We start from the raw sequence: 22413 nt of genomic DNA, 5'->3' as shown, positions 1-22413 counted from the left end.
CTGAAGACCTGGAGACCTGAAGACCTGGAGACCTGAAGACCTGAAGACCTGAAGACCTGAGGCTTGGTCCGTCCTGCAGCATCGGGTCAAATGTAATGAGACTCAAGTCATAGAATCTACACACATGAACACATCTGCAAACGGACCGGACCAGGACCAGACCAGGGACCAGACCAGGACAAGAACTGGACCAGGGACCAGGACAAGAACTGGACCGAAGATGGACCAGGGACCAGAGACGAGACTGGGGACGGAACCAGGGACAAGACCAAGGACTGGACTGGGAACTGGACCAGGGACTAGACCTGAAGACTGGACCAGACTGAAGACTGGACCAGGGACAAGATCAGGGACTGGACCAGAGACTGGACCATGGACCAAACCAGGGACTGGACCATGGACTGGACCAGGGACTGGACCAGGGACCGGACCAGGGACTGGACCAGGGACCGGACCAGGGACTGGACCAGGGACCAGGGACTGGACCAGGGACTGGACCAGGGACTAGACCGTGAACTGGCTAAGTTAGTCCTGATCAAAACTAGGTCAAGATCTGGAGTTGGGTCCTACTGCTCCTGACAAGTTTAGTCCTGGTCTAGTCCTGGTCTAGTCCTGGTCTAGTCCTGGTCTAGTCCTGGTCTAGTCCTGGTCTAGTCCTGGTCTAGTCCCGGTCTAGTCCTGGTCTAGTCCCAGTCTCTTCATTCTCTCGTTAAATCATTATTTCCGTAAACGCCTTAAAAACGTTGAAACTGAAGGAATTTGAAATGTTTCTTGTTTTTTTGTTTTGTTTTTTCTTTTTTTATGAAATAATTTAACGACTGGATTTTTTTGTAAACGTGTTTTTTATGCAAATTATGAAGAAGAATTATTATTATTGCTGCAGACCTGAGTTTGACCTGAGTTTGACCTGAAGTCTGAAAGTACGTGGCCGAATTATTAGGTACAACAAAAATGAGACCTGGTTTAGTCCTGGTTTAGTCCTGGTTTAGTCCTGGTTTAGACCTGGCCTGGTTTAGACCTGGTTTAGACCTGGTTTAGACCTGGTTTAGTCTGGTTTAGACCTGGTTTTAGACCTGGTTTAGACCTGGTTTAGACCTGGTTTAGTCCTGGTTTAGTCCTGGTTTAGTCCTGCACCAGGCGTACCTAATAAACTGGCCACACTTTGCTCTGTTTCTCGGGTTCGTTTGTGTCGTTTGTCGTTTTTCTCGGGTTCGTTTGTGTCGTTTGTCGTTTCGGGAGAATGTACGAAGTTGAAGTTTAAATTATCGGTGCCGTTTGGGAGTTCGGGAGAGTTTGGTGGTGTTTTTTTTTTTTCTCGGTGTAAATGTCTCGGTTTGTCTGAGTTTCTGTTTTGTTTGAAAGTTTTTTACAAACGTCCTGGTGCCTGAAGACTTCAGTTTAGCCTTTAAACCTTTTTACTCTTTTCATCTCATCCACAAAAACACGGAACCGGAAAAACACGGAACCGGAAAAACACGGAACCGGAACCAATTTAATCTCTGCTCCTCTGGTTATTTATCGACTCATCTTTTCTGTCACAGGTTTTAATCAGATTTTAGTCTAAAAAAATCCTGAAATCAGTTTTTTTAATTAAATAAAACTGAAAAAAAGACCCAGAACTAAACCTGGATTGATTCAGGACTAAAGAACCCGGACTAAACCAGGATTTACCTTTGGAAGATCCTGGTTTAGACCTGGTTTAGACCTGGTTTAGACCTGGTTTAGACCTGGGTTAGAACTGGGTTGGAACTGGGTTGGAACTGGCTTAGTCCTTGGTTAAATCCCGGATTAGACCTTGGTTTAGACCTGATTTAGACCTGGGTTAGGATTGGTTTAGTCCTGGTTTAATCCTTGGATTAGACCTGGTTTAGTCCTGTTTTAGTCCCGGATTAGACCTTGGTTTAGTTCTTGATTTAAACCTGGTTTAGACCGAGTTTAGACCAAGTTTAGACCTGATTTAGTCCTTGGTTTAGACCTGGTTTAGTCCTGCTTTAGTCCTGGATTAGACCTGGGTTAGACCTGATTTAGACCTGGGTTAGAATTGGTTTGGTCCTGGTTTAGTCCTTGGTTTAGACCGAGTTTAGACCTGGTTTAGGCCTTGATTTAGTCCTGGTTCAGTCCTGCTTTAGTCCCGGATTAGTCCTTTGTTCAGACCTGGTTCAGTCCTGGTCTAGTCCTGGTTGAGTTGGTTTAAATCAGCACTGCACTTGGACCTACCCAGGACTAAACCTGGACTATATCAAGACTTTTTAGACCTTATTTATTGTAATTTAAAGTCTGAGCAGAAAGTCCCTAAAATGGCGTCCGTGTTTCAGAGTTTCCGTGTTTCCGGTTTGTTCCGGTTGTTTCTGAGCTCGTCGTTTCCCGCAGACGTCGCTCGCTCGTGTCGCTTAAACATGAAACTGTTCCACTCGTGTTTGGAGATTTTCAGACGGAAATTTGGGAAGAAATGTAATAAAATAAAATAAAAATAAACTAAATAAACCTGCTGTGTGTTTGTGTTTGTTTGTGTTTGTCTCCCCCTGGTGGAAACACCGGGAAATACAAAAACAGAGTGAAGGGCGCCCTCTGCTGGTCACACGGACAAACTCATGAAAAGTCCACATCCCAGAGCCAAAAATACTCAAGTAAAAGTAAAAGTATAACATAAAAAAAGGAGTATAAAGTAAAAGTATTAATGTACCTTTTAAAATATATGTTTAAAGAGTGAAAAGTTAAAGTTTTGTTTGCAGATTTTGAGATTTAATCAAACCTCAAGAAGAATTTTGTTGAATTTGCTGTTTTTTTTGGTTTGTTTTTTAGCTCTTTTTGTCTTTTTGTTTCTCAAATTACAAATGTGTTAAAAATAAACTTTTCAGCAGCTCTCACACTTAAAAAAAAATACTAGAATAAAAAAATACTTATACTTTTCAGTCCTGCTCAAAACTGCAGTAGAGTAAAAAGTACAGATACTTGTTCTCAAATGAACTGAAGTAATAGTAAAAAGTACAAATACGCAGGAGTTATACTTACGTGCAGTATTTTACAACCTGCACTTCGTTACATTCCACAGCTGCTTTTGTTAAACAGGACCGCACCTGTCACGGCTCACACTGCACCTGTCAGGGCTCACACTGCACCTGTCGGGACAAAAAAATAAAAAATAAAGTAAAATAAAAGTAAATAAAGTAAAAAACAATAAATAAAGTAAAAAACAATTTTAAAAAAAGTAAAAAACATAATAAATAAAATAATAAATAAAGTAAAATAAAAGTAAATAAAGTTTTAAAAAATTATAAAGAAAGTAAAAAACAATTTTAAAAAAAGTAAAAATCATAATAAATAAAAAAAAAATAAAGTAAAATAAAAAAAGTTTAAAAAAAATGATAAAGTAAAAAACATTAAAAAAAACAAAACATTGATTCAGTTGTTTTTGATGAAAATTCATCAGAATTTTGAATCAGCACATTTGAAGCTTGATTAGAGCTCAACATCAAATACTTACAATACAAATACTTTTACTTTACTTTGTGTACTTTATGTACTTTTTTACACAGGTGCTTTTTACTACACTGCAAAAAAATTTAATTCTAGCAAAATTAAAATGACGTGAATTAAGAAAATTTTGTCATGATTTGAGTAAATTTCACTTGAGTAATTGTCAAATTATCTGCAAATGGAACAAAACTTTTTGTACTTAAAATATGAAAATACATCTGTCTTTAAAAGTCTTGGTCTGGTCTTGGTCTGGTCTTGTCCTGGTCTTGTCTGGTCTTGGTCTGGTCTTGGTCTGGTCTTGTCCTGGTCTTGGTCTGGTCTTGTCCTGGTCTTGGTCTGGTCTTGGTCTTGTCTTGGTCTTGGTCTGTCTGGTCTTGTCTGGTCTTGGTCCTTGGTCTTCTGGTCTTGGTCTGGTCTTGTCTGGTCTTGGTCTTGGTCTGGTCTGGTCTGGTCTGGTCTGTCTGGTCTTGGTCTTGGTCTGGTCTTCTTGGTCTGGTCTTGTCCTGGTCTTGGTCTTGGTCTGGTGTCCTGGTCTTGGTCTTGGTCTTGTCCTGTCTGGTCTGGTCTGGTCTGGTCTTGTGGTCTTGTCCTGGTCTTGGTCTGGTCTTGGTCTGGTCTTGTCCTGGTCTTGGTCTGGTCTTGGTCTGGTCTTGTCCGTCTGGTCTTATCCTGGTCTTGGTCTGGAATCATCCGCTTGAGTCAGAAACATAAACATAAAACACAAACAGTAAAAATGTTTTTCTGTAAAGCTGCACTGTGGAATCTTACAGTGTCTCCATGGAGACGAGCAGGTGTAAAGTGCCGCAGTGCGTCTTTAGCGGGTCACTTCCTGTGTGCGTCCCGTTTGTGGGCGCTGACCTTCGACCTCTTTCCTCACTAAAGTAAACATCAAAAAACAAACTTCAGACTCAGAACGACGGAACGAGACTCCAACAAAACCAGACATGAACAGAACCCCGATCCAAGTCCCGGTCCTGGTCCTGGTCCTGGTCTGGGCCACAACCGGACTCACATCTCAAATACAGTGAGTACAGGACTGAACCAGGACTAGACCAGGACTAGACCAGGACTAGACCAGGACTAGACCAGGACTAGACCAGGACTAGACCAGGACTAGACCAGGACTAAACCAGGACTAACCAGGACCAGGACTAAACCAGGACTAGACCAGGACTAAACCAGGACTAGAACCAGGACTAGACCAGGACTAGACCAGGACTAGACCAGGACTAGACCAGGACTAAACCAGGACTAGACCAGGACTAAACCAGGACTAGACCACCAGGACTAGACCAGGACTAAACCAGGACTAAACCAGGACTAGACCAGGACTAGACTAGGACTAGACCAGGACTAGACCAGGACTAGACCAGGACTAGACCAGGACTAAACCAGGACTAGACCAGGACTAGACCAGGACTAGAACCAGGACTAAACCAGGACTAGGACTAGGACCAGGACTAAACCAGGACTAGACCAGGACTAGACTAGGACTAAACCAGGACTAGACCAGGACTAAACCAGGACTAAACCAGGACTAACCAGGACTAGACCAGGACTAGACCAGGACTAAACCAGGACTAGACCAGGACTAGACTAAACCAGACTAGGACTAGGACCAGGACTAACAGGACTACCAGGACTAAACCAGGACTAGAACCAGGACTAGACCAGGACTAAACCAGGACTAAACCAGGACTACCAGGACTAGACCAGGACTAACCACCAGGACTAACCAGGACTAGACCAGGACTAGACCAGGACTAAACCAGGACTAGACCAGACCAGGACTAAACCAGGACTAAACCCAGGACTAGAACCAGGACTAGACCAGGACTAGGGACTAGGACCAGGACTAGACTAGACCAGGACTAAACCAGGACTAGACCAGGACTAGACCAGGACTAAACCAGGACTAGACCAGGACTAGACCAGGACTAAACCAGGACTAGACCAGGACTAGACCAGGACTAAACCAGGACTAAACCAGGACTAGACCAGGACTAGACCAGACTAGACCAGGACTAGACCAGGACTAAACCAGGACTAGACCAGGACTAAACCAGGACTAGACCAGGACTAGACCAGGACTAGACCAGACTAGACCAGGACTAGACCAGGACTAGACCCAGGACTAGACCAGGACTAAACCAGGACTAGACCAGGACTAGACCAGGACTAGACCAGGACTAGGACTAGACCAGGACTAGACCAGGACTAGACCAGGACTAACCAGGACCCAGGACTAGACCAGGACTAGACCAGGTCTAGACCAGGACTAAACCCTAATTAGGAATAAATAAGGACTAAACCAGGGACTATATCAAGACTGAACCAGGACTGAACCAGTTCTAACCCCGGTCTAACCCCGGTCTAACCCCGGTCTAACCCCGGTCTAACCCCGGTCTAACCCGGTCTAACCCCGGTCTAAACCCCGGTCTAACCCCGGTCTAAACCCGGTCTAACCCCGGTCTAACCCGGTCTAACCCCGGTCTAAACCCGGTCTAAACCCGGTCTAAACCCGGTCTAAACCCGGTCTAACCCGGTCTAACCCCGGTCTAAACCCGGTCTAACCCCGGTCTAAACCCGGTCTAACCCGGTCTAAACCCGGTCTAAACCCGGTCTAACCCCGGTCTAACCCCGGTCTAACCCGGTCTAAACCCGGTCTAACCCCGGTCTAACCCCGGTCTAACCCCGGTCTAAACCCGGTCTAAACCCCGGTCTAACCCGGTCTAAACCCGGTCTAACCCCGGTCTAACCCGGTCTAACCCCGGTCTAACCCCGGTCTAACCCGGTCTAAACCCGGTCTAAACCCGGTCTGTTGTCAGTTGTCTCTGGGTCCTGCGGTGGAGAAAAAGTCCGTGTGGTTGGATTGTGGGATTCACGCTCGTGAGTGGATAAGTCCCGCCTTCTGCCTCTGGTTCGTCCAATACGTGAGTGCAGCTGTCAATCACACGTTAGCCACGCCCCCTCACACTGTGACCTCACCACGTGTCCCCACGTGTCTCAGTCTCTGGGATTTTACGGCGTGAACTCGGACATCACTCGGATCCTCGACGGTTTTGACGTGATTGTTCTGCCGGTGCTCAACCCCGATGGATACGACTACACCTGGACCAAGGTACTGGACCAGGACTAAACCAGGACTAAACCAGGACCACTACACCTGGACCAAGGTACTGGACCAGGACTAAACCAGGACTAAACCAGGACTAAACCAGGACTAAACCAGGACCACTACACCTGGACCAAGGTACTGGACCAGGACTAAACCAGGACTAAACCAGGACTAAACCAGGACCACTACACCTGGACCAAGGTACTGGACCAGGACTAAACCAGGACTAAACCAGGACTAAACCAGGACCACTACACCTGGACCAAGGTACTGGACCAGGACTAAACCAGGACCAAACCAGGACTAAACCAGGACTAAACCAGACCTGTCATTTTAACCAGTTTTTAATTCATGTTTTATTAATTTTTGGTCTCCTCAGATGATCCAGACTCACAGTGTGAATCTAGTTTGTTTTCATGTTTCTGTGAAGAAAAAGACAAATTTAAAAAAACAAGTTGATGTAAAAGTTCAGCCTCAGCTTCGTTTTTGAAACATGAGGAAGCCCAGTGTTCAGAAACATCTCAGAGGGTTTGGAGTTTGGAGTAAAAAGCTCGAGATGATCAGACGGAGGTTCTTCATGTGTCGTGTAGAAAATGAGATGTTCTTCAAAGTGAAACCGATTGTGTCCAGAGACTCTGAGTTTGTTTGAGGAGGAATGTGAGTTTTGTTTTTGTTCAGAATCGACTGTGGAGGAAGAATCGTTCTTCGTCTCCAAACAGTCGCTGCGTCGGAGTCGACCTCAACAGAAACTTCGACGCAAACTGGTGCAGTGAGTTCACTTCAAATAAAACATATAAGATCATAAAAACAAGATCAGAGCCCAGGACCACGAGGTCACAGGTTCAAGTCCTCCCTCCACACTGATGTTCTAACAATTTTACACACCAACAAGTGTTAAAATTAACTCTGACAGAGTCAGTTTGAACATGTTCTCAGAGTTTATCTGAGTCACTCTGTTCTAGAGTTAATTTAACATTTGTGTAAATGTTCATGAAGTAAAACTGGACCAAAGTTCCTGTTTAACCCAAATCCAGAGTTAAATGAAGGTTTAGAGAGTAAACAGATAACACTTTGTAGAGTTAATCTGATTTAACTCAACAACACACAGAGGAGTTTTATTTTGACACTTTATTTGAGTTAATTTAAGATGAGATTCAGTGTGTCAGAGTGTAACGCGGTGTGTGTCCAGCGGAGGGCGCCTCCTCGTCTCCGTGCTCTGAGATCTACTGCGGTCGCTTCCCAGAGTCTGAGTCCGAGTCTCAGGCCGTCGCCAACTTCCTGAGGACCAACAAAGACCTGGTCCAGATCTACATCAGCATCCACTCCTACTCACAGATGCTCCTGTTCCCCTACTCCTGCACCACCCAGCAGACCCCAGACCATCAGGAACTGGTGAGGACCAGACCAGGACCAGGACCAGACCAGGACCAGACCAGACCAAGACCAGGACCAAGACCAGGACTGAACCAAGACTATAACAGAAATAAAACAGGACTAAAACTACTCCTGCACACACCAGCAGACCCCAGACCATCAGGAACTGGTGAGGACCAGACCGGGACCAGGACCAGACCAGACCAGGACCAGACCAGACCAGGACCAGACCAGACCAGACCAGACCAGGACTGAACCAAGACTATAACAGAAATAAAACAGGACTAAAACTACTCCTGCACACCCAGCAGACCCCAGACCATCAGGAACTGGTGAGGACCAGACCGGACCAGACCAGACCAGGACCAGACCAGACCAGACCAGACCAGACCAACCAGGACCAGACAAGACCAGGACTGAACCAAGACTATAACAGAAATAAAACAGGACTAAAACTACTCCTGCACCACCCAGCAGACCCCAGACCATCAGGAACTGGTGAGGACCAGACCGGGACCAGGACCAGGACCAGGACCAGACCAGACCAGACCAGACCAGGACCAGGACCAGGACAGATCCAGACCAGACCAGACCAGGACCAGACCAGACCAGGACCAGGACCAGACCAGGACCAGACCAGACCAGACCAGACCAGGACCAAGACCAGGACCAGCCAGACCAGACCAGACCAGGACCAGACCAGACCAGACCAACCAGACCAGACCAGACCAGACCAGGACCAGACCAGACCAGACCAGACCAGACCAGGACCAGACCAGACCAGGACCAGGACCAGACCAAGACCAGGACCAAGACCAGGACTGAACCAAGACTATAACAGAAATAAAACAGGACTAAAACTACTCCTGCACCACCCAGCAGACCCCAGACCATCAGGAACTGGTGAGGACCAGACCAGGACTAAACTAGGACCAGGACTAGACCAGGACCAGGATTGAACCAGGATTGAACCAGGTCTAAATCAGGACTAAATCTACTCCTGCACCACACAGCAGATCCCAGACCATGTGATGAGGACTGAACAAAGACCAGGACTAAATCAGCCAAGACTAAACCAGTACTCAACCAGGACTAAACCAGGACTAAATCTAGACTAAACCCGGTCTGTCTTTTGTCCTAAAGTTGGAGATGGTGAAAGAAGCGTCTCATAAAATCCGGAGACATTATCGCAACAACTACAAATACGGAGCTGGAGCCGAAACCATCTGTAAGTATCAAGAACTGAACCAGGACTAAACCAGGACTAAACCCGGAGCTTGTTTGTGTCTCAGACCTGGCCCCGGGAGGTTCGGACGACTGGGCGTATAATCTGGGGATCAAATATTCGTTCACGTTCGAGCTGCAGGACACAGGACGATACGGGTTCCTCCTGCCTCCGTCTCACATCAGCAAGGCCTGCAACGAAGCTCTGATCGCCGTCAAGACCATCGCCCTGAAGGTCCTCGAGAGCAAGGCCAAAGCAGCAGCAGACCAGGACTAAACCAGGACCAGACCAGGACCAGACCAGGACTGAACCAGGACTGAACCTTCTCCCTCCATCTCTCTGTCAAGACCATCGCCCTGATGGTCCTCGAGAACAAGGCCAAAACAGCAGCAGACCAGGACTAAACCAGGACCAGACCAGGTCTAAAACAGGACTGAACCTTGACCAGACTAGGACTAGACCAGGACTGAACCAGGATCAAACTAGGACTGAACCTGCTCCCTCAATCTCACAACAACAAGACCTCCAACAAAGCTCTGATCAACGTTAAGACCATCGTCATGAAGGTCCTACAGTACAGAGCTAAAGCAGGACCAGACCAGGACCAGCCCAGGACTGAACCAAGACTGAACCAGGACCAGACCAGGACTAAACCAGGACTAAACCAGGACTGAACCAGGACTGAACCTCCTCCCTCCTTCTCATATCAACAAGACCTCCAACGAACCTCTGATCACCGTGAAGATCGTCGTCATGAAGGTCCTGGAGAACAAGACCAAGAAAACCAAGACTGAACCAGGACTAAAGCCAGACTATACCCGTCTAAATCCCAGGTCTAAATCTGGACTACACTGGGTCTAGTTTTTAGTTCTTAAATGTTTTTATTTTATTTCCCTCTGATTATTTCCCCCTTTGTAAATATCATAATGTCATTAAAATCTACAGAAAGAATCTGGATGAACTTTTTATTTCTTTATTTTATTGTCAGACGGGAGTTAAACCAGGTCCAGACCAGGACTAAACCAGGACTAAACCAGGACTAAGCCAGGACTGAATCTGAACTGAAACCAGATATAAACCAGTTCTAAACTAGAACTAAACCAGGACTAAACCAGATTAAAATTAGGTTTGAACTTAATCTAAAACAGGTCTAAACCAGGACTAAATGAAGACTTAAACCAGATCTAAATCATGTCTAAACTTAATCTAAACTAGGCCTAACCAGGTCTAAATCCAGGACTGAATCTGGACTAAAACCAGATCTAAACCAGGTCCAAACTAGAACTAAACCAGGACTAAACCAAGTCTAAACCTGGACTAAACTAGAACTAAACCAGAAGTAAACCTGGTCTAAATCAGTTCTTAACCAGAACTGAATCAGGACTAAAACCAGATCTAAACAGGTCTAAACCTGGTCTAAATCAGGACTAAACCATAGACTGTATATAATAACATGTCAAACTCAGGCCCAGGGGCCAAATTTGGCCTCTGATATAATAATATTTGGCCCTTTAGGTCAGATCAGATCTGTGTTACATCTGACCGCCGCACACACACAGGACTCTAGACACATGATTTTAAAATGTTGTTATTATTTTATATTTTGTTTGTTCTGAATTCAATGTTGAAACAAATTATTTTATTTTAAAAATGTATTTGAATAAGAAAAAGTTTAAACATCACAGACCTCGACAGAAGAGAAACATGCAGATGTCGTTGACATTTTTGAGTAAATATTTAGTTTGTCCAAGATTTAGTCCCAGTTTTGTTTTTTTAAATTTTGTTTAAATTTGAGTAAAAGTCTCGCGCTCTAAACCCTGCTCTGCGCACGCGCCCGGGCCACGCGCTATCGTCGCTTTTATCCCGCCGGACATGACGTCACCACCGCCGCCATGACGGAGCCGCTCGGCGCAGATCGTGCACCGTGACACCTCCGAATAAAGCGGCGATTTTCTGCACAAAACGGACCCACCCCGGACTAAAGTCGATGCTCCGCCGAATACATATCTTGGGTGAGCCGTGCCCGGGTTTAGGCGCTTATTCCGGGCGTGTTTTTGTCTCTGGGGCCGCGCTGTGGTGAAGTGATGGAGTTAGCACGTTAGCATTAGCACCATCCGTGTTTGTGACATTTTAAAGCTCCAGAAATGTTTTTACAACAGATTTATCTGCGTTTACACGTAAACAGATAAAGGATAAAATGGTGAATAAACATAATATGCTCAGAACGTGATTGAAAATGTCGTAAATAAAGGAAAACCTTTTAGTTTCGTGTTGCTCGGAGCGTGTTTTGTTGTTGGTTGTAAACTTGTAATGAATGAATCCCGCTGCTCTGACTGACAATAACATTTAATTTATAATGTAATAAAGTACAGGAATATTATCCACAAATACTAATAAGCTTACATCACCCTTTGTGAATAAATAACACAGATAAAAGCTCCGGAATAAACTTTAAAACTCCAGAAAACACGATTAAAGTTGTAAACATTTGGACTTGTGATGAGGAGGATGGGAGGGCATCTGACACAAACTGATATCCATGGGTCAGAATGATGGATGTGTTGTGACCTGTTGCCATAGCGATTGATTGATTTAAATTGAATTAAGTCCTGGAAATGTTGGAACAGAACGCTAAACCCCCCCCCCAAAAAAAAAACCCAGGAAGGAACAGGAAGCTAAAAAAAATAAAATTTGTCAAAGGGCGGGAGGGCATCTGACGCAGAGGGGGGCAGGTGTACGGGAGGACACAGGTGTACGGGAGGACACAGGTGTACGGGACAGGTGTACGGGAGGACACAGGTGTACGGGAGGGCATCTGACTCTTTTTGTCGGTGTTGCAGCTCTGCAGAATGTCCAAGATCAGGAGGAAGGTGACAGTGGAGAATTCTAAGACGATTTCGGACTCGAGCGCCGTGCCCCTCCCCCCCACGTCCCGCCGCCCCAGTGTGTTTGAGAGGCTCGGACCGAGCACCGGCGCCGCGGCTCCAGAGGTCAGACCGGGGTTTAGACCGGGGTCTAGACCGGGGTTTAGACCGGGGTCTAGACCGGGGTTAAACTGGGATGCATGAGACTGGGGTTAGACCAGATTTTAGACCGATGTTAGTTTAGAGTGGACCTGGTTTACCCCCTGCTTTAGACTGGGTCAGACCTGGGTTAGTCCTGGCTTAGTCCTGGCTTAGTCCTGGGTTAGTCTTATTTTAGTCCTGGTTTAGTCCTATTTTAGTCCCAGGTTAATCCTGGGTTAGTCTTGGGGTTAGTCCTGGGTTTGTCCTATTTTAGTCCTGGTTTAGTCCTGGTTTAGTCCTATTTTAGTCCTATTTTAGTCCCGGGTTTGTCCCGGGTTAGTCCTGGTTCAGTCCTGGTTCAGTCCTGGTTCACACACAATTTAGACTGACTTTAGAACTAATGTAGTTAGTCCTGGTTTGGTCCATGGTTTGGTCTGGTTTTAATCTTGGTTCATCCCAGGTTTGGTCCTGATTTAGTCATGGTTCAGTCCAGTTTTAGTCCAGTTTTAGTCCTTGTTTACACCTTTTTCGTTCTTATCGTTGTTGTGTTTTTGTTTCAGAGTCAGTGCAGAAATTGGCTGAAAACTGGGAACTGCAGCTACGGAAACACTTGTCGTTACACACATGGCCCTCAGCCCCGAGGCAAATTCAGCTTCAGCCTGTGAGACTCAAACCGCTCCACGTTTAAACTCGTTAAATCTTTCTGTTTTTATTGACCTTAAGTTTGTTTGTTGTTTTGTTTTAGGTCAGCAGAGAGGCCCACTGGAGATCTGCGCGAGAGGATGAAAAATAAGAGACAGGATGTGGATTCAGACAATTTAAAACGCGACGCAGACGAACCACAAACCGCCACTACAAGAGTGAGTTTACAGAGCCGATCACTAGCATGCTAACCGCGCACTCGGACAGTAAAACGCTGTATAATCAGATGGAGACGCTATATATATGTGTGTGTGTATATATGTGTATATATGTGTGTATATGTGTATATATGTATATATATTATATATATATATATATATATATAAAATACTAAATTTTTCATGTATTCATAAGGTGGAGGCTTTAATTTTCATCCTTTTGGGTTTTTTGCCTCTTCCAGCACCTACTGTTGTATCTAGTGAGTTTCTTTTTATTTTCATGTTATATGTGCAAAATAAATAAATCAGTAATAAATAAATAAAAATGATCAGATGGAGGAGCAGAGGGACGGAGTGAGTAGGACAGTCAAGTTCCATAAGGTCTTCCAGACGACTGTACTTAGTATTTATAATAAATGTGTTTTGTTTTGTTTTATTCAGAGAGACTCGTCCAGAGGCAGACACAGGGAGAAGGAGGACATAAAAATCACTAAAGAGAGAACTCCAGCCAGTGAAGAAGAAGCTCCAGAGTGGGAGGCCACCAGAGAAGGTACAGGGTTTAACGTTAGACTTTAGAGCAGCAGTATTATTATTTTTTGTTCCCCGTACAAACCCTCGGATCTGTGTCCAGACTCAGATATCGGAGACTACGACTACGAGCTGTCTCTGGAGATGAAGAGGCAGAAGATCCAGAGGGAGCTGATGAAGCTGGAGCAGGAAAACCAGGACAAAAGAGAAGAAATCACCATCAAGAAAGACGAGACGCAGAAGAGCAGAGGCCCAGCAGTCACCAAGGTACAGACTCGCATTAGTCCTGCTGTAATCCTGCTGTAGTCCTGGTCCTGCTTTAGTCCTGCTTTAGTCCTGGTCCTGGTCCTGCTTTAGTCCTGCTTTAGTCCTGCTTCTTTAGTCCTGCTGTAGTCCTGCTTTGGTCCTGCTTTGGTCCTGCTTTGGTCCTGCTTTGGTCCTGCTTTAGTCCTGCTTTAGTCCTGATCCTGATCCTGGTCCTGCTGTAGTCCTGCTGTAGTCCTGCTGTAGTCCTGGTCCTGCTTTAGTCCTGCTTTAGTCCTGCTGTAGTCCTGCTTTGGTCCTGCTTTGGTCCTGCTTTGGTCCTGCTTTGGTCCTGCTTTAGTCCTGCTTTAGTCCTGATCCTGATCCTGGTCCTGCTGTAGTCCTGCTGTAGTCCTGCTGTAGTCCTGCTGTAGTCCTGCTTTGGTCCTGCTTTGGTCCTGCTTTGGTCCTGCTTTGGTCCTGCTTTAGTCCTGATCCTGGTCCTGCTGTAGTCCTGCTGTAGTCCTGCTTTGGTCCTGCTTTGGTCCTGCTTTGGTCCTGCTTTAGTCCTGCTTTGGTCCTGCTTTGGTCCTGCTTTGGTCCTGCTTTGGTCCTGCTTTAGTCCTGATCCTGGTCCTGCTGTAGTCCTGCTGTAGTCCTGCTTTGGTCCTGCTTTGGTCCTGCTCTAGTCCTGATCCTGGTCCTGCTATAGTCCTGCTTTAGTCCTGGTCCTGGTTTAGTCCTGGTTTATGAAACATGTGTGGGATTTTAAGGATCGACCGATATATCAGTTCACCCATATTATTTGGTCGATATGGGCACTTGGAGACACATCGATTATTAGGGTTGTACCGATCCGATCTCGTGACTGTGGACTCGATCCGGACTTGGACGTTATGTGCCGATCAGGTATCAGAAAAATAATATACGTATATAATACACAGGACATTCAGGACACATCATTTTTTATGAGGTGCAGGATTCACTCAGGGACGTCCAGTTGGAGCGACTGTTTGTCCCAGCGTCTGTTGTACTAGAGACACACTCACACTGGGACTTTTGGGTCGTGTCGTACTCGGGCGTTGTTACCTGCGGTTCTGTGGTCCGTGTTCACACCTGTGCGGCCGAGAGCGTCGTCGTACGTGCACATGTTGTGCTGTGGAGCTGGCGCTTTTGGCGTTGAGGGTCCGTCCAGTGGAGTGGAGCGTCTATCGAGTGATGGGACCGATGTTGCGGTGCTCTGCCGTTTGTTGTGCGCTCTGCGGTGGGTTTGTGGATGTGGTGGTGCGTTTGAGAGGCTGTGGGGCTTCTGCCATCTCGTTTTTATTTGGTAAGATTTTTTATTATTTGGATTTGATAGACGAGCCTAAATGTTTAAATATAATTCTCATGCCTCCATATAATATCAAATATACAAAGTGTAGATTGTGCAGAGTCGAGTCTCAGGTCTGATCTGGTTCTGGTCTGGTTCTAGTCTCAGGTCTGATCTGGTTCTGGTCTGGTTCTAGTCTCAGGTCTGATCTGGTTCTGGTCTGGTTCTAGTCTCAGGTCTGATCTGGTTCTGGTCTGGTTCCTGTTTTGTCCAGTTCATTAAGTTTACTAAGTTACACATTCCAAAAGCAGACTGTGCAAAGTCAAGATTTTCAACAATGATGGTTCATGGTTAGAAAAGTTCATAAAATTAAAGTTTTGGACATTTGATTTTTCACACTAAGTTCAGTCCAAATACGACACACTGAAATCAACACAATCTGATCCTCACACATCCTGGATCTGATTCTATATAACATTTTATAATGTTTTATAGAAGTATCGGATTGGGACTTGGTACCGGCAGATACTCAAAATCAAATGACTCGGACTCAAACTCGGGGGCAAAAAATTCCTATCGATTATCGGTCTAAATCTTGGTCCTCGTGAGCAGATTCTACCTCGTTATGAAGCTTAGACTCTCGATATTCTGTTTATTTAATCCAATTTACAGACACATAAATGTTCTAACATGTGGCGGCACTTCAGGATTTATCTGTGGAGTTACTTGTTTGTGTGTGTGAGACGTCGTACTGCCCCTGAACGCACCGCAGAGTCACATCACTCACATGTGCCTGTTCACAAGATCCACACGCACAACACTGAGGAGCTGCTGCTTTAAACGCTCCTGTGTCCGACCCACCACACTGACCAGAAACAAAACTCAACTGCAAAAACAAATCTACAGCCGTTTTTATCAAACTTCAGAGCGGAGTCTTGTGATCCGAGAGGAGCCTGTGAGACTGGCGGTGAGTGCTGCAAACGTGTCGTTTTTGGAGCTCCGTTTGGTTGTTTCTCGTTGTTTAGCTGCTGTCGCTCTACATAAACAGTTTGTTTTCTGACATTGTTCTGGTCTCAAGTGTCTGCACATGTGACTGGACCTGCACTGATGTGTGAATGATCCATATTTACACATAGGGGTGTCAAATTATCGCGTTAATTGTGATTAATTAATTACAGTCATATTTAGTGCGTTATGTTTTTAATTGCGTTAATCTTATTTTTAATCTCTAAGTTTACTGTTTCTGTGTGAGTTGTCTTATTATAAAATCTGTTTTTATGTGTTGTTAGGACACAGTCGCACTGTTCAGTCCTGCTCCGCTCGCTCCCGCAAACAATAGTAATTTTCATTCTCGTTCTCGCTGCATCTGTGATAAATGTGCGCACGTCTGATCTGAAAACATCACGACACAAACACAGAACAGACTGAGCATCAGCAGAACATCCCTCTGTCACAGAGAGAACACTCATATTCCACTGAGTCGTGTCCTTTAGTCCGACAGAAGTTGAACCACGTCAGCGACATGAGCGTTTTTTTTTTTTCTTTTCTCCGCTTAGTTTATGCAAATTAGTGATGTGGTTTTAAGTTTAGTTTCTGTGACATTTGCACGAATCTGCATTAAACACATGATAATGTCAAAGGGCTGATGTGGCTCTAGAGTCGTTATGTTTATATGTTGTAAAGTTGAGTTTATTTATGCAGATTAGTAACAGCAATAATACAAAAACGTTAATTATAGTCTGAAAATAATGTAATAATGAATTCAAATGAAAATACCTCAAGTTGAAGCTTTTCTCAGCAATTTTTAGGTGAGATTAAAAAAGAGATTATTACATTAATTAATTACAGATCATAATTAATTAATATCTAAATTTTTTAAATTGCTTGACAGCACCAATTTACACATGTCATTAGTTTCAGCTGAGAGGGGCACCTTAATTCACCGTGTGTGGGAATGTCCTAAAGTGGTAACTTTTTGGAAAATGGTGGTTTGTACCTTAAGTAAAATCGTTGGCGTTCAGGTGCCTTTCTCTGCAAAACTGTGTCCTAGAAATAAACCCAGACAACTTCACTATCGGCTCTAAAAGTAAAACTCTGATGGACTTTGGCCTCCTGCAGACCAGGAGGACGGTTGGTTTGTCGAGGAAAGAGACTGAAGTTTCTTCTGAACAGTCCTGGATTCTAGAAATGTCTTTGTGTGTTACACTGGAAAAGCTGACTTATATCAGGGGTGTCCAAACTTTTTTCATCAAGGGACACATCTCAAAACACAGATGAAGCAGAGACTGATCGAGGGCCACAGACTGGAGCTCAATACAGGGAATAATTGAAATTTGTGCATGTTTAACACGTTAGAATGAGCCGTCAGTCTTTATTCACGCTAAGATCCTTAAAAACCACACACTAAATATTAAATCTTCACTTTATCAAGGTACATTTTCAAAAAACTTGCAGTAAAATGCTAATTTTTAATTGATGCAAGGTAATTTGGGCCAATTCACTTGGAACTTGAGGGCCGCATTTGGCCCCCGGGCCATAATTTGGACATACCTGACCTGTATCATTAGAGGTAATTTGAAGAAGTATGGACAACCTTAATGGTCTTTCTCAGAAAACTATAGTTGTGAAAGAGTGTGACAGTTATTATTATTCTTTATTTATTTATTTATTGTTCTTTTATTACTTTATTTTTGTTATTTTTTTACTTTTTTATTTTTTTTATTATTATTTTATATATATCTCTTTTTATTATTATTGTTTTAAATTTACCACATTGTTATTTCTTAACATTCTATGTTTATATGCGTATATGTTTACACATATATGTATATTTGTATATATGTTACACCACTTGCTGTACAATTATAAATCTCAACTGAAAACCAATAAAAAACATTATGGAAAAAATTAAATATATACATACATGTCATTAATTACCGCACACGCTTTAACCGCTAAAGGTTGATGGTGGTAGTTTGTTTACAGTCCAGAATGTGATGCATAAACGCTGTTAGTCTGACCCACTGTCTTTAAATGTGACGTAAAGACGCAGAATAACAGGAAATGTCGCCTAAATAAACACAATTTAAAATCCATTAGAACCAAACCTAAGTTTTATCATCACCTGAAGATTTACAGTGAATTTTTACATCACTAAATAAACTGACTATTGGCTCCTCCAGAACCGCTTTTATCAGGATCGTATCGGCCGCAAAAAAAAAAATCCACATCGGTCGGGTCCTAATTTTAATTTTCTCCTTTCTGTTCCTGCAACAGACGTCCCCAGAGCCGATGAGCTCCAAAGACTCTCCGACCAGGAAGTCCAGCGGCTCCCCCAAACACAAAGGGGGCGCCAAAACCAGCGGCTCTGGAAAGAAGGAGAAGAAGACGTCCGTGTCCTCCCCCATCGCAGAGAGGTACAAAAAAATACAAACGTACATCACCGGAGCGGAGGAGCAGAAGGTCAGGGCCGTAACGGTGTCATATGTTTGTGTTTGTAGTTCCAGGTCGTCTAAAGGAGGCCACAGTAAAAAGAAAGGCCCGCGCACGCCGAGCCCGCCGCCGCCCGTGCCCCTGGAGCTGCCCGTCACAGGAGCAGGAGGAGGGAAAAAACACAAAACCAAACACAAGAACAAAGAAAAGTCTGAGGAGAAAGTCAAAGAGAAAGAGAGAGACGGAGAGAAACACAAAGAGAAGAAAGACAAACGCAGGTGAGACTCGACCAGGACCAAACCGGGACTAAAACAGGTCTGAACTGGGACTAAACCAGGGACTAAACCAGGACTGAACCAGGTCTAAACCAGGACTAATCCAGGACTCGAGTAGGACTAAACTGAATCTGAACCAGGACTAAACCAGGATTGAACGAGGTCCGAACCAAGGACTAAACTAGGACTGAACCAGGAATAAACCAGGAATGAACCAAACTGAACCTGGACCGAACCAGGGACTAAACCTGGACTAATCCAGGACTGAACTGGGTCCGAACCAAGGACTAAACCAGGGCCTGAACTGGGCCTAAACTGGGACTAAACTGGGACTAAACTAGGACTGAAGCAGGACAGAACTAGGTCTAAACAAGGACTAAACCAGGTCTGAACTGAAACTAAACCAGGACTAAACCAGAACCAGATTATTAGCTGTTTTTGCTGTTTGTCGTTCTTGCTGATGTTTGTGTTGTTTTCAGGGATCGCTCGGACAGTTCCCATAAGGCCAAGCGTGTGGTGACGTCAGAGGAGCGATCGGGAAGCGCGTCTCCTCCTCCCGCTCGAAAGAAATCCGCCTCCCCCAAAACCGCCGTCGGCAAAGGCCCCGCCCACAGCAGCTCGCCGCCGCACAGGTACAGGTGATTCTCTTTCATTTATATGTAATAAAGAATCAAATCAGGTTCTTCCAGGCAAAGTCCCTCCATGTTCGAGAGCAGGTGGTGGTGTGGTGATGCCGCCACATGTTTAACCAATCTTTATCTTCAATTTTTATCTTTAATTCTTTTTCCCACTTCCCCTTCACCGTTAGAGTTGTGTTCTTATCGTTTTTAGTTTAGTTAGGGCTTTAGATGAACACAGCACAGGTTCTTTTTGTTAATGATCTCTCTCTTCTTCTTCTTCTCCTCCTTCAGATCGGTGTCTCCTCCTCACCACCGCTCCCCCTCCTCTCGCTCCGGCTCTTCCGCCCAGCGTCGCTCCTCCTCCCCCCTCCAGGACTCCTCCCCTCCTCCCCCCCGGCGCTCCGACCGAGGAAGTCCTGGAAGGAGGCACTCGCGGGGACGAGAGAGGGACCGGAGCAGGGACCGGAGCCGGGATAGAAGCAGGGACCGGAGCCGGGATCGGAGCAGGGACCGGAGCAGGGACAGGAGCCGAGACAGGAGCCTTGACAGGAGCAGAGACAGGAGCCGTGACAGGAGCAGGGACAGGAGTAGAGACAGGAGCAGGGACAGGAGCCGGGATCGGAGCAGAGACCGGAGCAGGGACAGAAGTAGAGATCGGAGCAGGGACAGGAGCAGGGACAGGAGTCGGGAAAGGAGCAGGGACAGGAGCCGTGACAGGAGCAGAGACAGGAGCAGGGATAGAAGCAGGGACAGGAGCCGTGACAGGAGCCGAGACAGGAGCAGGGACAGGAGCAGAGACAGGAGCAGAGGGGAGCGAGAGCGCAGAGATGGTAAGTTTAAAAATTCGGTTTTTGTTTCAAATTTAGACCCATTTTTCAGTCAAACCACCTGCTCGTCTCCGTGAAGATGTTATTCAAGGTTCCCACGGTTTCTTAAAAACTCTTAAAAGCACTGAATTTATGAATTTGGAAATAAGACCTTGAAAGGATTTGGAAAAAGCTTGGAATTTTTATATCTGGGTCTTAAAATTTGTGCAGTACGTAACTTCTTCATGTCTCAGTTCTCCTCAAAAGTTTAATTTGTCAATCGCCATTATTTGGTTCAGTAACGTCGCCTAAATAAAAAAGGATGGAACCAATAATTGAAAACTCAACGCAGCCTCGAGTTAAAATCTTCCAACACGTCACGGAAGATCACGAGCTACAGCAGCACGAGAAACAAGCTCAGGAGAAGAGCGGAAAATCAGAGACAATCTCAGCAAAACAAAAGTTTGACTGACACCGTTCTGTTGTTTTTTTCCAATCCACTTTATTTCTGTCGCACATTTCACAAACAAACAGTTTCCAAACTTCTGCACAAATACAGAATAATAACAACAATAATAAGATGATAAAATAAACGACTAAAATAATACTAGTCTTGAAATAATAAAACCAGTAAAATAAAATAAAACCAGTAATAAAATAAAATAAAACCTGTAAAATAAAAATAAAACCTGTAAAATAAAATAAAACCTGTAAAATAAAATAAAACCTGTAAAATAAAATAAAACCTGTAAAATAATATAAAACCTGTAAAATAAAATAAAACCTGTAAAATAAAATAAAACCTGTAAAATAAAATAAAACCTGTAAAATAAAATAAAACTAGTAAAATAAAATAAAACCAGTAAAATAAAATAAAACCTGTTAAATAAAATAAAACCTGTTAAATAAAATAAAAATGTAAAATAAAATAAAACCTGTAAAATAAAATAAAACTAGTAGAATAAAATAAAACTAGTAAAATAAAATAAAACCAGTAAAATAAAATAAAACCAGTAAAATAAAATAAAAAAACAAAATAAAATAAAAATAAATAAACCAATAAATAAAAAAATCTTAACGTAAAAATTTTGTATAGGTCTTTGCAGATGTCAATTGCTTGATGACCTCTTATTTTACTTTTATTTTTATTTAATTTTTTAATTATTTATCCTTTTTTTTTTTTTTTTTTGGTTGGTCTGAGGATTTATTCAGTTTCACAATACTCATAATTTTAACTAATAATAACTAAAACTTTCTAATAAAAATAAAGTAAAAAAAAAAAAGCGAATAACTGAATAAAGACATAAGATAGAAAAGTTTAATGCTATACTGTGGAACATTCCAGCATAGCAGCATCTCCACGGACACGAGCTGAAAAGTGTCTTAGTGTGTCTTTACATTTTAGAACAGAAATGTAAACAAAAAAAACATTAAAATATGTGTTGTTGTTTTTTGTCGGACAGAAAGCCGCTCCAAACGGGACAAAGATCTGGGCCGCGACGATCGTCACTACGACTCGGAAGGACGAGAGCGTCGGGAGTCGAACCGGGAAGCTCGTGATAACCGTGAGCGAGAGAGTCAGAGGGACGGAGGAGCGGAACGGAGAGACAAGGAGCGAGAGCGAGAGAGGAAGGAGGAGGCGGAGGAGAGGAGCTACACCAGAGCTCACAGAGGAGACGAGAGAGACCGAGGAGAGAGGAGCGGACGCATCAGAGCACGAAACGAACCGCAGGACAAAGGTCAGGCCTCGTTTAGACCTGGTGTAGACCTGGTTTAGTCCTGGTTTAGTCCTGGTTTAGTCCTAGTTCAGTCCTGGTGTAGACCTGGTTTAGTCCTGGTTTAGTCCTGGTGTAGGCCTGGTTTAGACCTGGTTTAGTCCTGGTGTAGGCCTGGTTTAGACCTGGTTTAGTCCTGGTTAGTTAGTTCAGTCCTGGTGTAGGCCTGGTTTAGACCTGGTTTAGTCCTGGTGTAGACCTGGTTTAGTCCTGGTTTAGTCCTAGTTCAGTCCTGGTGTAGGCCTGGTTTAGACCTGGTTTAGTCCTGGTTTAAACCTGGTTTAGTCCTGGTTTAGTCCTGGTTTAGTCCTGGTGTAGGCCTGGTTTAGACCTGGTTTAGTCAATCTGTGTGTTATTTGTTCA

At 44.2% G+C, this 22413-nt stretch overlaps 2 protein-coding genes across 9 annotated transcripts in view; both read left to right on the top strand.

Moving 5' to 3' along the window:
• Positions 1-6299: 6299 nt before the first annotated feature.
• On the top strand, positions 6300-10145 carry cpb2 (carboxypeptidase B2 (plasma); the record flags this gene model as incomplete). The annotated part of the gene is made up of 6 exons (XM_055163840.1): positions 6300-6410; positions 6488-6598; positions 7274-7364; positions 7785-7987; positions 9113-9197; positions 9262-10145. Coding segments are annotated over 6 exons (810 nt in total), but the record flags the coding sequence as incomplete, so codon positions are not given.
• Positions 10146-11068: 923 nt separating this feature from the next.
• zc3h13 (zinc finger CCCH-type containing 13) overlaps positions 11069-22413 on the top strand; it is a 29142-nt gene continuing 17797 nt past the window's right edge. For 7 of the 8 annotated variants that reach the window (XM_055163651.1, XM_055163624.1, XM_055163643.1 and 4 more), the window contains exons 1-11: positions 11069-11206; positions 12035-12184; positions 12760-12860; positions 12945-13059; positions 13501-13609; positions 13691-13854; positions 18419-18558; positions 18643-18852; positions 19329-19487; positions 19761-20299; positions 21739-22014. In XM_055163651.1, coding sequence (XP_055019626.1) covers positions 12044-12184; positions 12760-12860; positions 12945-13059; positions 13501-13609; positions 13691-13854; positions 18419-18558; positions 18643-18852; positions 19329-19487; positions 19761-20299; positions 21739-22014 — 1954 coding nt within the window. In that variant the 5' untranslated portion in view covers positions 11069-11206; positions 12035-12043. The remainder of the gene's footprint in view (positions 11207-12034; positions 12185-12759; positions 12861-12944; positions 13060-13500; positions 13610-13690; positions 13855-18418; positions 18559-18642; positions 18853-19328; positions 19488-19760; positions 20300-21738; positions 22015-22413) is intronic. The other variant, XM_055163629.1, reaches the window with a different exon arrangement.

The sequence above is a fragment of the Boleophthalmus pectinirostris genome, unplaced genomic scaffold, assembly GCF_026225935.1.
Source record: "Boleophthalmus pectinirostris isolate CB_2022bp ecotype Guang Dong unplaced genomic scaffold, ASM2622593v1 HiC_scaffold_11, whole genome shotgun sequence".
Classification (NCBI taxonomy): domain Eukaryota; kingdom Metazoa; phylum Chordata; class Actinopteri; order Gobiiformes; family Gobiidae; genus Boleophthalmus; species Boleophthalmus pectinirostris.
The sequence above is the reverse complement of the archived record's forward strand: the minus strand, read 5'-3'. Positions and strand labels throughout refer to the sequence as shown.